The 13,921-nt window shown below is 56.8% G+C and overlaps 1 protein-coding gene across 2 annotated transcripts in view; it reads left to right on the forward strand.

Moving 5' to 3' along the window:
• GLIS1 (GLIS family zinc finger 1) overlaps positions 1-12,371 on the forward strand; it is a 226,178-nt gene extending 213,807 nt beyond the window's left edge. Inside the window, exons 7-10 of one of the 2 annotated variants that reach the window (XM_060142586.1) lie at positions 3,634-3,790; positions 8,579-8,757; positions 9,256-9,423; positions 11,869-12,371. In XM_060142586.1, the coding sequence (XP_059998569.1) occupies positions 3,634-3,790; positions 8,579-8,757; positions 9,256-9,423; positions 11,869-12,026 (662 nt within the window). In that variant the 3' untranslated portion in view covers positions 12,027-12,371. The remainder of the gene's footprint in view (positions 1-3,633; positions 3,791-8,578; positions 8,758-9,255; positions 9,424-11,868) is intronic. The other variant, XM_060142585.1, reaches the window with a different exon arrangement.
• The last annotated feature ends 1,550 nt before the right edge of the window (positions 12,372-13,921 follow it).

The following is a 13,921-nucleotide window of genomic DNA, read 5'->3' on the forward strand; positions in this document are numbered from 1 at the left end:
AAGTGCCAGCTGCCTGTGGCTGGAGCTGTGTGTTGAGAAGGATTCTGAGGCTCAGCAGGAAAGAGGGCTGGGACTGATTAATAATGGCTACTCTGGGGTCGAGGTCCTGCAGCTGCATCATTTTTACCCTGGGAAGACTCAGGTCTGGGCAGGAAAAGGACTGACCCAAGGTCATCCAGAAAAGTCAGCAGATCCAATCTGGAAGCCTGTTCTCCCAGATGCTATCCCAGGGCTTGTCCCAGGGACAGCAGTCGGAACCAGCAACAACCATCTCTTGAGCACCTGCTTGGGCCGGTCACTTTACAAACATCATCTCATCCAGTCACCAGTGAGCCCATGCTGCAGATGAGAAGTGAAGTCACTGAGGCAGCATCGTGGACGGGGTAATACCAAGCCTGCCCAGGGCTGCTCCGACAATGCGTGGGGGATGTCTCCCCTGCCCTGAGCCTCTGTTCCCCGCCCCGTCCCACACCTGCTGTGGCAACAGATGGGACTGTGGATGTGATCCCTTGTATGAACCCATGTGACTGAGAATTTTATCATTATTTTTGTGTCTCATGGTGAAGGAGAAGAGTAACTATTTACTCATCCATCTCCTAATAATGCAACAGCCAACATTTATTGAATATGTGCTGCCAGGGGCCGTTCTAGAGCCTATACATATGTCTGTTAACTAACATAATCCTCACGTTGGCCTCAGAAAGTACATGCTCGTGTGCTCTTTCTTTTCCAGATGAGGAAACTGAGGCCTTGAGAACTTAAGTAACTTTCTGCTGAGGTTCCACAACCAGTAAATGGCAGAGGCCAATTTCAACCCAGGCCATCTGGCTGCAGCCTGTGCCCTTAACCAAACCGTCTGCTGCCTCCCTGCTGCCAATGCTACACCTCGCCATACTGAGCACCTACTGTGTGCCAGGTTCTGTTCTAGTCCCTGTCCTTGAGCTGCCTCCAGCACAGTGGGGAGAAAAGGACCAGCCAGGCAAACCCAGGAGTCCTGGGTCCCCCTGGGATTCGGCCATCAGGTTCTTCTGCAGACCCTACAGCAGATAGATGCCTGAGGCACGGTTGGGAACAGATGTTGGGGCCAGAGGTTAAGTGCTCACGGCTGGTGATTGATGACAATGCTTTACAGGCTGAAGTGGTATGTTCTGGGGAGAGAACGGGCGGGCCCCATGTCCACATACTCAGCCGCCTACCGTGTGTTCATCCTCAGGGGGCTGTACAGAGAGGGACCTGGCCCAGGCAGGGCAAAGGCAGAGGGAATGGCACAGATTCGATGAGTATGGACGGAAGAGTCCAGAACAGAGGGGTGAGGTTAGGGAGGGGCTGGTGAGGGCGGCCTCAAATCTTCATTTGTCTGACTATAGGAAGCTCCCTCTAGCTTGTCCCTCACCAGGGAGGACCAGCTCTCTTTACAGGAAACCCCTGGCAGGCCTCCCTCAGCTGACCCTGGTAACGTGATGGGCAGTAGGACATGAGAAGCATGAGGTCAGCACGGCTGAGGGAGAGGGAACAGGATTTATCAGGATTCTAGGCCTTCCCAGCTGTCAGACTCCCAAATGGGTTCAAGAAGGCAGGTGCGGAGGTGCCGTAGAGAGCAGTGAGCGGAGCAGGCCGTGAGCAGCGCGGAGCCAGGCCCCATCCGCAGAACCCCGCTCCTGTGCCTTCCTGACCAAGCTGGGAGGGGTGTGTGGCTGAAGGAGACGGCCGATGGATGTTGCCCGTGGGAACAGAGGTCCCCGAGACAGAGCGGGAGGGACTGGGGCTGAGAGGCAGAGGCTCCCGAGAGCCCGTTCAGAGCCTGGGTCTCACAGCCGGCCCACAGTGAAGCCTGGACCAGAGCCCCCTAGCCAGACATCCAGGCTGCAGCCTGAGCTGGAGCCCCAGGCCATTTCCTGGGCCTGGCTCTAAATGGACTTTCTCTTGGTATCACTTGGGAGGCCTGATTAGCTGCCCATTGCATGACTTGGGACAAATCACTGAAGTTCTTAAGACTGAGTTTCTTCATCTTAAAATGAGATCATATTATCTGCCCGATTGACAGTTGCTGAGATGCTTAAACTTGATACTGTGGAAAAAGAGCTTGACGTATAGTATATTCTTAATTAACTGTTGTTAATAATGGATTAGAATTTCACCTAACGTAACCCTTCCATAGGACGTCTGTTGCTCTAACTCCTGGCCAGGGGTTGCAAACCGTTTGGTCTACGACCTGTGCGGTGCCACAGTCCCCTACCGTAAACCCTGCCGGTTCACTTACTTTGCTCCCTGCCGTGCCACCTAAGGCACTGAGCTTGCAACCCCTGCCGTAGCCCTGCTCAGTTCCTGGTAGTAGTTCCCTGACTTGCAGGCCTGGGACGGGCTAGCCTTAGAACCACCTAAGAAGGTAAAAGTTCCTCCTTTACTGCATCCATGGAAAGAGTGTGGTGTGTTCTCAGATGGTCCTCATGCGGTGCTAAGAACATTGGGTCTGGATCCACGATGACCAGAGTGATATTCGACATGTAGCAGCTGACAGTCAGAGTGGACACTGCACCAGTGCAGCTTGGGGCACAGCCCCCAGGTCCACAGAGTCCTCCCAGGGCATCAACTTGATGAACTGATTTCTGGGAAAATGACGTCAATTTCTATTAATATTCAAATAAACATGGCCAGATTAAAGAAGGGGTGCAAAATTGGCCTCATTTTTTTTTTTCAGATGAAATAGGGAATGTCAAAACTTGCAGCCTTTGCTGTGACCTTCTCAGGCTCTAGTCCCAGAGTTGGGGTTCCTTGCTGAAGGCATTTGGGAACTACTCTCAGACCCTCAGTTGGGACCCTGGACTGACTGGTGTCCCCCATTTGATTCATAAGCCCACCTGTCTTCTTAATAAGGGTGAGACCCTTGAGAGTAAAAGGTGATAAAAGGTGGTACCACCCTGCAGGTGTCTCTAGAGGTTTAGAATCTGAGACTAGAGCATGGCTGACACCTCTCCTCGGTCAGGACCCTTGTGCAGTGTACAGCCTACACAGCCATCTGTGGCATCCCTCCTCCCAAGTCTCCCAGGCCAGCCTGCCATCCAGCTAGCACAGTCATCCTCTCTCTAGAACCCCTCACAGCAGACATCCCGGCACTGCTTGCACATCTCTGGGGTTGGGTAGTTAATTTTCTCCAAAGGCAGCCTGTGACCCTACAGCAGCTCTGCCTATTAGAAGGAACGGCCAGGCCTGGAGCTAGAGTCTGCTTCTCTCAAACTTCTCTTCATTCCAGGGTCTCTGTCTACTGGGGCTACACAGAGCAAGCCCCTTCTTTCCCAGAACAGCCCCAGAGGTTTGAGGCAGCCTGCTCCATTCAACACCCCTCTGCCCCAGTAAACACATATGTGCACACACACAGCCCGACCACCCCCTGCCTCTGACAGCCCCTGTCAGTCCACCTCTGCTCTCAGCACGGACCTCAGCCCCGCACACAGCCCTTCAGCTACAGCGTGAACAGAGCATCTCCCCCATTTGGGCCCCTAACCTTCTATGAATACAACCTCGCTGGTTTCCCTTCTTGTCTTTCTCTCTCCGCAAGCACACAGCTTCTGGGGCATCCACAGCCATCTCTAGGGAGTGGCCGAAGCCCAGTGATATTTGTTTGCTTCCCTGCAGGCGTGTATCCTGGCTCCATCACCCCCCATAACGGGCTCGCATCAAGCATCCTGCCCCCTATGCACGATGTCCCTTCCAGGCACCACCCACTGGACGCCACCACCAGTTCCCACCACCATCTGTCCCCTCTGCCCACGGCTGAGAGCACCAGGGATGGGTATGTACAACAAGCCAGTCCTCCTCCGGGACAGCAGGTGGGCACCTGCACGGGCAGCAGGTGAGGGCAGGCGTCCCGCACACTCAGTGGTCGTTACTAATAATGAAAATAGCCAGCATTTATGCAGCACCTACAGGTACTGCGCTCTGTACCAAATACTCGCCGTGCACGATTTCATCAGTGCCTCACAGTAACCCTACCAGGTGGATGATATCAGTACGGGGCTTCTCGGTGCCTCACCTCGTGCCCCTTCCACTCCCTGGGGGGGCGGCCCTGGGAAGATGCTGCATCCCCACCCGACCCTGCATTCTGGGCTTCCACAGCCAGGCCTCCTTGGGAGCCTCACCCTGACTTCTCTTTGGCTTGCACCGTGTATTTGGTGAGCAGACTGCCCACTGCCCGCTCCAGAGAGGCCCGCCTGGTCTCGTCCCCACTTCTGGCCGATGCAGCTGTGACCGTTGGCCGGCCCGCCAGGGCTGTCCAGAAGCCCTTTCTGCAGGATCACTGCAGGGAGGGGGCCTCTTTCTGCATTCAGGGTGGTTCCCACTGTGGCCATTTAATTGGCTGGAAACGAGGAATGTGCTAATTGCTGGCCCCTAATGCTTCAGAAATCTGTTTTCCTTGCAAGTGGGCAGAGGGAAGCCTCACAGCCCTACCGCCTGCCCTCCCTGCCACTTTTGCTTGATCAAAACTTGTCCCGCAAGTTTGACTTGATCAAACTCGTCCCCCAAGGCCTGTTCCCATCACCTTCCTCCTCCCCTGCCCTTCCTTCTCAAGGCTGCAGCCGTGGCCTGCCTGTGCATGGGGCCACCAGCCTGAGTTCATTACCAAATTCGCTGTCCAGGGCTCCTCTTGCTACTCCCTCATCCGTTCATTCAGTGTCCAGTCATTGAGCCCCTGATGAGGGCAGGGCCCTGGGCCTGGTGCTGGGGCCACTGATGCCCCCAGCCAGCCCTGGTGAAGCTCCCTGTGATAGACCTACAGGGATTGAGGACGTGGGGCGAGTGCCCTCAGGGAAGAAAGCAGGAGGGGCTGTGGAAGCCCAGAGAAGAGCCCAGTGTGGTGGGGGAGGATGTCAGGGAAGGCTTCCTGGAGGTGGTGTTAAGCCGGGCCTCCAAGGTTAAGTAGGAGCTGGCCGAGTGGAGAGATTGGGAGGGAGGAGCAGCCAGAGCGTGGGCAGGTGTGGTGAGAGCTTGGTGTGTTCTGAGAAGCCTGAACCTTCGTGTGGGGTGATAGGCTCAGGAGAGCAGCCACCAGGCCATATCACGGGGCCTGTGACAGGACTCTGTCTGAAGGGTGTTGAGCAGTGAGCAGGTCAGGTTTGGGGATGAGAAGACACAGCCTGCAGTGTGGGGCTGGACTACGTCGTCCAAGGTGGGTGGATGGCAGCCTGAGCCAGCACCTGTGGGAGAGAGGAGGAACGCTCGGAAGACACGAGTGCCATGGGATGAGCAGGACTTGAGGACACTCTGGCTGGGTGGGGAGGGGAGGGCTGGTCAGAGATGAACCCCTGGGTGAGCAGGGAAGACTGGCTATGAGTAGGGGAAGAGCCACAAAGAGGCAGCATGATGGAGTGCAAAGGGGGACCCAGAAAACCAAGCCCTCCCCGAGCCTCAGTTTCTTCTTCTGTAAAATGGGCATTAAAATACTCTCCTCTAGGAAGGTGGTGAGGATTAGCTACACATGCCTGACATTGTATGTGTCACCCGGTACATCCTTGGACACTACCCCCCTGTCCCCCACCCACTGGATCAGTCCACCCGTTCACCCACAGCCAGCCCCAAAACATCGCCAACCAAAGAAAAATAAACCAGAGTCCTTTCCCCTCTCAGGGCTGTGCACTCTGCTCCACCTCATTCGTCACCTCCCTGCCGCCTGCATAAGTGCCCATCAAGAATTCCTGCAGCGAGAGGCAGAGTGATGACAGGACGGAGACAGGACCCCAGGCCCGCTCGGTCACCCATACCTGCAGGAGCAACGGGCAAGCCATCCCCACCAGCCAGGTGCCCAGGCTCCCCTGGGCTGCCCGAGAGAAAGGCCCTCACGCCTGACACCAGGCCCAGGCCCAGCTTGAATGGGTTTCTTTTTTCAGCCCCTGAGAAGAGGCGAGGAAGGGGGGAAGGCCTTCAGCCTCCCCTTCCTGCCAAAGTCAACATGGAAGGCCACTCGCAGCTCCCTGGTGGTTTGCTGGGACGTTAAATAGCTTGACAGAATTATCTGATTCACTCAAAAATATGCTAAGAGGGCCTGACTTCATGACCAGATTTGTTTACCCTGGCTCAGAGAAGACGCTCAATAGGGTGGTTTTTTCTCCCCGGCCCTGTACGAGGTATGAAGCCCTCGTCTGCCAGGCCAGTGAGGTTTTATATTAATTTTTATAGGTTCCAATTGAAGCAAAAATATTTGATTTAGGGATCATTTGCATGGCTCAGAAGAGGAGCTCCAGATGATCTTTCTTCCTTTGAAAGGGTTCAGGTAGAGCAGTAGAACCTCAACCTTCACGTCTGCTGAGGGGAGAGTCGTGTTCTGTTTAATTTCACTGGCTGTGAAGGTGGCAAATGGGAATTTACGGCAGGTTTGAGACAGGAGAAACAAACTTTGAAAATGCATGTTTTTTCCCCTTCGGATCTGGTTCTCCTTAAGTCTGCAGTGCTGTTAATCTCTGGATTTTGTAGCTGAGTGATTCAGAAGCCCGTTTGTTAGTACTTATCAGCTGTTTGCTATGTGCCAGGCCCGGTGCTGAGCAGGGAGTAACTGAGAGGACCAGGCCCGGCCCTCCCCGCAGGGGCTCCCAGGGGAGGGGACTGACAGGAAGTCGGGGAAGAGCTGGGCTGTGGGTGCCAGGATGGGGTGGGCATAAGACAGGAGGGTACCACCCCGCAGGCTGGAAGGAGGAAGACCCACCCTCCTGACCACACCTGGACCCAGCCTCAGCGGAGAGAACTGGTCACGAGGACACATGGCCTGTGCACAGCCCTACACAGTCTACAGAGCACGACTGTAGACCCACTTGATGGCCCTGTGAGACAGGTCTAAAAATACACACGTTGATGATAATGACAATTAACTCATGGAGTCTTGATGAGCGTCAGTTCATCAACTTACGGAGGCTGACGCGTACCTCCAGGGCCTTAGATGCTGGGCCTGGGGACCAGGGACCCGGCGTGGAAGCCCCTTTCTGCTGTCTTCAGCATACTCACACAGTGGTGGGGGTCCCAGACATGGGAATGATGACAGTGCCGTGTCATCACAGGGGCAGTGAGAGCACGTGGTGACCCTGCAGAGCTACAGACATGAAGCCCACCAAACTCTCCCCAAATCTTTCCTTGTTTTGAGACAGTCCTGCTCCCCTCAGAGAGAGGCACTGATCTGTCTGTTCACACCTCTTCGTGTTGGAGGGTGGGCGGGGGTAACATGCCTAGCCTGAAAAGGTCACCTGGAGCTTCGCCTGGAGCTGTGACATTGAGTTCATAGGCTATTCTAACGTGAATGGTCCCACATAACCATTCATGCAAACAAGAAAATAAAGACTCTGAGCCCTCATGCTCGTCCTCTTTCTGCAGCGCACATAAATGCTTCACAGGCTTTGAGCCTTCAGCCCAGTCCCCCTGACCCCAGGGTCATTTGGGTTCCTGTGAGCAGACCTCAGAGGCTTAAGAGGGCGGCAAGAGGCAGGAACCTGGCGTACAGTGACATGAAGCCTAGTTAGACAGCCCACTGGGGCTCAGCTGGGTTCAGGGCGGCTGCACAGCTCTCAGCCGCTGCAGGCTCGTTTCAGAACGTGAGCTTCCAGAGAGTACAGGCTGAGGCCTGCACCCCTTCAGGCTGTGTACGAAGGGAGGCGGTGAGTCCCCCATCACAGGATGTGTGCAAGTGGAGGAGAGATGGCCAGAGGTGGAGACAGAAGGTCCCTAAAAGTACACCATGCAGAGGACGAAAGGCCAATTTGGACATCAGATCTCAGTGCTAGTTTTCCTTCCTTTCGCCTTGATGATAATGCTGCTGATTCAGTGTGGCTAAGAATGTATCTGACGTCATACTGGGTGCTTTGTCTACGTTGCTTTACTTAATCTGATCCTCACCAGAACCTATGGGGTCAGTGCTGTGTGGCTGGGACTAACTTGGGCAACCTCTCTGAGCCTTGGTTTTCTGATCTGTGAACATCTCTCACAAGGTCTGGAGCGAGGCAGAGGTTCAATGAGTGAATGGTGACTGTTAGTGCCTTGGAATGTCCTCCTGCTGAGAAACTGCCCCGGCTTTCAGTGGGGCTGTTCCTGGACTCATCCTGCTGGTGGCCAGAGCGGCTTACACAGAGTTAGGGTATGGGGATCCAGCAGGGGTGGCTGGGATTTAGCCCTGGGTAAAGAGTTTCAGTGGAGTTGCAAGGTGGAGAACACAGCAACCCTGTGAGGAAACCAAGGCTCAGAGACATTAAGCATTTTACCCAAAGTCACGTGGGCACTGAGAGCAGATGGGGTTTTAAACAGTTTTGTTGACTCCAGAGGTTGTGGTTATAACCAGTGGTCTTGACTATCAGTCCTAAATACCAAATAGAAGCTTTTCTTTACTGGTTCCTTTGGACTCTAAAGCTTACAGGATTTTAAATTTTAATTCCGGTTTGAACATAATCAGAAATAAAAGCTTCCTCTTCTAACTGCACTGTTGTAAGTTAGAACAGGTCAGTGAGTGAGCTCACCGTTGCTGGAGGGGAACAAGAAGTGGCAGGCACGCCTGTGGCCCCCACATCCCCCAGAGCCCATCCTGCTAAGGGCTGTCTCTTCTCTCCAGGTTGGGACCCGGCCTCCTCTCGCCCATGGTCAGCCCACTGAAGGGGCTTGCGCCACCGCCACTGCCACCGTCCTCCCAGAGCCATTCTCCAGGGGGCCAGTCCTTCCCCACGCTCCCCAGCAAGCCACCCTACCCACCCTTCCAGAGCCCTCCGCCCCAGCCCCTGCCCAGCCCGCAAGGTAAGCTCTGGCCAGGGGGCCCTCTCCATATGTACCCACCGATTCCACTCAGGCTGCCCGAGAGGCAGGAGACACTGGCCTGGGGGTGGCAGGTGGGTACTCGGAATGATGGCGGGCACTGAGGGCCACACTGGGAAAAGCCGGGAGGCAGGGCTGAGGAAGAGTTTGTTCCATCGACCAGGCATCAAAGGGAACAGCGTTCCCTTTGATGGCTGGGGGTGGGACTGGCCTGCTGCTTGGAGGAACCGTGAGAGATGGGGTATCTCGGAGCAGAAGTCGGGGGAGGGCCCACAGTCCCTTCTCCCCAAGCAGACCACCTCCCCCAACCCTATGCGGGGCAGGACCCCCCGCGCCTCCTCCACCCTGGGGCTCTCTTCACTCGTTCACACCCCCCATGCCCACAGGAGTGTGGGGGGCTGAGCACTGCAGTGGGGGACCGTCCCCTCCCTCCCTGGGCATCTTCCCTCTGAATGCGGCCCCCGCTGCCTCCCCCTGCAGGCTACCAGGGCAGTTTCCACTCCATCCAGAATTGCTTCCCTTATGGTGACTGCTACCGGTCAGCTGAGCAGGCCACCAGTGGGGACGGACTGGCCGGGGAGGCCCACGGTTTCAACCCCCTGCGGCCCAATGGCTACCACGGCCTCAGTGCACCTTTACCTGCCACAGGTAAGCCCACCTGCATGCCTCCTTTCCACTCCTGTGCCGCGCGCTTCGTGCGTATCGTCCCACAGCCTTGGGACGGCCCTATGAGGTAGGGTCATCCCCACTTTACAGAGGCGGAGCTAAAGGCGCAGGGAGGTCCCAGGACCCCACAGAGTGGGGATGTGCACACTGCCTGACCCCAGCCTCCGTGTTCCTTCCACACTCTCACACAGAGAAGAATCAGACTAGGCTCTCCCCGTCTAGCTGATGCTTCCCTTTAAATATTTATTGAGCACCTACTGGGTGCCAGGCACAGTTGTAAACCCTGAGAATACAGCAGGGAATGAGACAAATACTGATCCCTATTTAACAGATGAGGGAACCGAGGTCCACAGAGGCCACACTGTAGGAAGAGACAGAGCCTAGAGGTTGTGCTCGTTCCTTATGCTGCATCTGTGTCCCCCTCAGGGCCCTGGGCCTTCCTCGAGTAATGCCCCCAGCTGGGGTGGAGAACCCAGTGAGAGGGGAGGGCTGCGCACAGCCCGAGTGGAGGTCTCAGACCCCAGGGCCAGGCCTGGTCAGAGCGGGGGCATCAGATGGGTGGTACCGGAAGTCCCCAAGCCAAGCCCACCCCAGATCAGCCTCGGGGCTCAGCTCTAGCTGGAAGCTGCAAGGCCTGGGCAGGATGGTGCGGCCCCAGACAAAGGGGAGCCTGAGACCCTTCCTGGAGGCCCGTTGGGCAGCTCTGGGTGTGTGCAGCTGGCGGGGGAGGAATAAGGACCAGGGACAAGCACCAAGGCCACAGCCAAGCACACACACACCTGTGGGTCACCCGCGTGTGGACCGTGTGTTCCTGCTCACACACACGCTCCAGGTCTGTGCACGTCTTCCTTCTACACGTGTTTGTGGGGCACGTCTTTGTGGCCATGTGCATGCGTGTGCATGCAGGGCCAGCACGGTGGGTTCCTGGTAGTGTGAGCCCCCCATGTGTGTAAGGAGTTCGGTGGCACGTGTGTTGTGTCTGCAAACATGTGCTCCACATCGTGCCTGTGCTGATGTTCATGCCGTGTCCGTGCACACGTGTGTCCTCCTCCTGTGATTCCCCTGTGTGTGTGTACACGTGTGTGTGCGTGATTGTGTATTAGCATGTTTGGGCCATTTCATGTGAGCATGCTTGTGTGCAGGTGTGTGCCTGTGTGCTCGGGCACAGTGCACATATCTCTGTGAGTGGACATGCGTCACACGCATGCGTGAGAGGCAGATGTGAGCCTGACCACAGGTCCGCGGGGGGCGGGGGCGCGTTCCGTGTTTGCTTGCACGTGGGTTGGTACGTGATTAGGCACCTGCCGCCGCCGTCTCCAGCGCCGCCAGCTCTCACCACCCCAGCCTCCCCCGGCCCCATCCAACTCTAGGCGGGATTTTCTTGGTTTAGCAGCAAGACCTGAAATAAATAGCTCTGAGGGGGGGCGAGAGGCAGCTTCCGTGCCCCCACATCTGGGTAGGGGGTTCTTTTGGCCTCCCGTCTCCCTTGCTGTCTGGGTGGCAGCCCAGCCTCCAGTGCCTTTGCCCACACCTCCTCTGCCAGGCTGAGAGCAGGCTCACAGGATTGAATCTGGACCAACAAGGTAGGGCCATGGGGCCTCAGGATTAGTTCGATCTGATCCCATTGCACAGACAGGAAGACTGAGACCCATCTGTCTCGGGTTATACAGATTCATGACAGCAGCTCAGGGGCAGAGTCCTTAGGGCAGGGAGTGGATAAGATGACCTCTCTAGGCCCCTTCTAGGTTTCAGGCCCCCACCCCAGAGACAGTGTGTCCAATGGAAGAGCCAGGTGTCTCGGGGCCAGGTGGACCTGGGTTCAAATCCCAGCTCCCCTGCTTACTATGACCTGGGGCAAGGAGCTTGCCTTCTCTGAGCCTGTCTTCTCACCTGTAAAATGGGATAATGAATCCCACCTCATAGGATTGTTGTGAAGCTTAAGTGAGACAAGATTTAAATGAGCTTTTGGTAAACGCCCAATGAGTGCTGGCCCCCTTCTTTGGGTTTCTTGTGTCTGCTGGGGCAGAGGAACCTGAAAGGGTGGCATTGGGCTGGGGTCCTTCTGCCAGGAGAAAACCAGCCCTTGAGGGCTAGAACTGTGATGTTCCCACCTCGACCTCCCCTTCCTCCCCACATTCTGCACCACAGTCCAGCACTGGGTGATGGACTGCCCCACGCCAGCCCTTGCCTCTCTCCCCAGCTGCCCTGGGCCCGTTGGGGATACAAGGCCTAGGGAGCCTCCTCCCAAGCCCCCGCCCCGCCCACCAGCTCCCCCATCTGGAAGAGCAGAGGTCTCAGAGCACCCTGCTGAGGGGAAACCGTGACAAGGGACCCTGGGCAAGAGGGTGGGGTCTGGGAGCTGGGAAAAGATGACAAGGCATGGCCCTTGAGTTCGCCAGTCTGGACCCTGTTCCCCTACATCCACAGGCTACGAGGCCCTGGCCGAGGCCCCGTGCCCCACAGTGCTGCCACCACAGCCGTCGGAAGACGTCGTGTCCAGCGGCCCCGAGGACTGCGGCTTCTTCCCCAACGGGGCCTTTGACCACTGCCTGAGTCACATCCCCTCCATCTACACAGACACCTGAAGGAATGCCTCCCACACCTGCCTGACCTCCACCGCAGACGCTCTCTTGCCCACCCCGTCGTCTGTTCCCACCTTCGGGGCACCCAGCCCGAGCAGCCAGGCCACTGCTCCGCAGAACGCAGGGTGCCTGGTCTGCAGCAGCTGCACAGCGCTGGCCGGGAGTGAGCCTCTGAGCCTGAGCCAGGTGCTCAGAGGTGCCCTTCAGGATCCGTGACCTGTGGCATCCCTTGACTGCGTCTTCCTTTCGTTTCCCCAATGGTTTCGAAATCACAGACCTCGTGTATATAAAATGTACAGAACTTGTTTTCCATTCCCCTGCAAGTTTTATATTTTTGGTTTTACAAGAAAAACATTAAAAACTGGAAACGAGACTTGGGGGCCCGTTTCTGCTTTGTGATTCCCCCTAGAGGCCGAGACCAGGAGAGCAGTGGAGGAGTGTGTAACAGAGCCGAGGTGCGGAGCCCAGCTCGGTCCCTGGGTTCCCTCGGCAGGGACGGGGGCCCGCATCACAGGGCCGCCGCCACGTGCTGTGGGCCTTACAGACACCAGCACTGGTCCCAGGACATCAATGAAGGGCAGGCTCATCCCCGTTGGCAGACAGGCGGACCAAGGCTGGGACTGAAATTGGAATCCCTGTATGACCCAGACCTTTGCTCTCTGCACTGACTCCTCAGCTGGTGGAAGAAAGTGCTTCAATTCTGGCACTGGCTTTGGGTAAACAGGGGAAGCCAGGGGAGGGCAAAGCAGGCCTTCCAGGGACAGAGCCCGAACAGCCTCCAGAGGGCAAGGGGCAGAGGCAGGGCCCCTACAGGCGGGCGGGGGCGGAGAGAACATCCTTTCTACATAGAGCCCCACCCACACTGAGTGTCCCAGCAAGGAGGGAAGAGGAGGCCGGTTCGGAGGACACCAAGGCTCCCACAAGGCGGCTGCCCTCCCCACAGCCCAGGCCTATGCAGGTGCCCTGAACAGTGTCCTGTGTCTCACCGTGTCATCCTGAAGGTCAGCTTGTTAAAAACAAATCCTCAGGGAAAATTCCTGCCTCGTTACTGCTGAAGTGAAATAAAGCAGGGGAGGTCATGTTTACTGAGCACCTATTCTGTGCAGGGCTCTGCTCCCACCCCACCCCACCCCACCCTGGCTCTGGGAAACAGCCTTGTGGAGGGTCTTTCCCCATTTAGGTGAGGGGAGCAACCAGGATTCAAACCCAGGTCAAAGGGACACCTCTTCGTACTGCATGGCTGCGTTAGGCAAAGCAAGATGGAAAGATCCAGCAACCCCTTCTTTATAAAGAAGGGAAACTAGGATTCAGAGGGGCCACCCAACCAAGTGGCGACAGAACCCGTGACGCGTGCCTGGCTTCCCCCCCGCCATGATCTCCGGGGGTCTGGGAGTGCCGCTCTGCGCTAGCCTGCGTGTGCTTCCTGGGTCAGCTCGCCGACGCCCGTTCACCCCAGGTAGACTCTCTGCCTGCCCTGTGTCCAGGGCCAACCTATCTCTGGGGCCCTTCGTGCTGGCTCCCGGCAGCCAGTGAGGAGCCCAGAATGGCAGGGAGGGCAAGAAGGAGGGTGCCCGGCAGGCTATATCTTCCACTGAAGGTCAGGGGCCCTCTCACATGGCCCCCAGCCTACGTGTTCAAGCAGGGGCTGGCACTGGAATGGCTCCCACTCTTAGGGAAGTCAGCACACTGCGCTGTCTCTTGCTTGCCTGACACCCGGCTCACAGCCTTGTGTGTAGTCCCTTCATTGAACCTTCCTCAGCTGCCCAAGACTGAGAGGGCCATCTGCTTCCTGCCAGAGCTGGACAGACAGTTCCTCCCATTTTACAGATGCAGAAACTGAGGGACGGTGAAGTTAAGTCACTTGCCCTCACAGCACAGCCAGCAGCTGGTGAGCTGGG

The sequence above is a fragment of the Lagenorhynchus albirostris genome, chromosome 2 (genome assembly GCF_949774975.1).
Source record: "Lagenorhynchus albirostris chromosome 2, mLagAlb1.1, whole genome shotgun sequence".
Classification (NCBI taxonomy): domain Eukaryota; kingdom Metazoa; phylum Chordata; class Mammalia; order Artiodactyla; family Delphinidae; genus Lagenorhynchus; species Lagenorhynchus albirostris.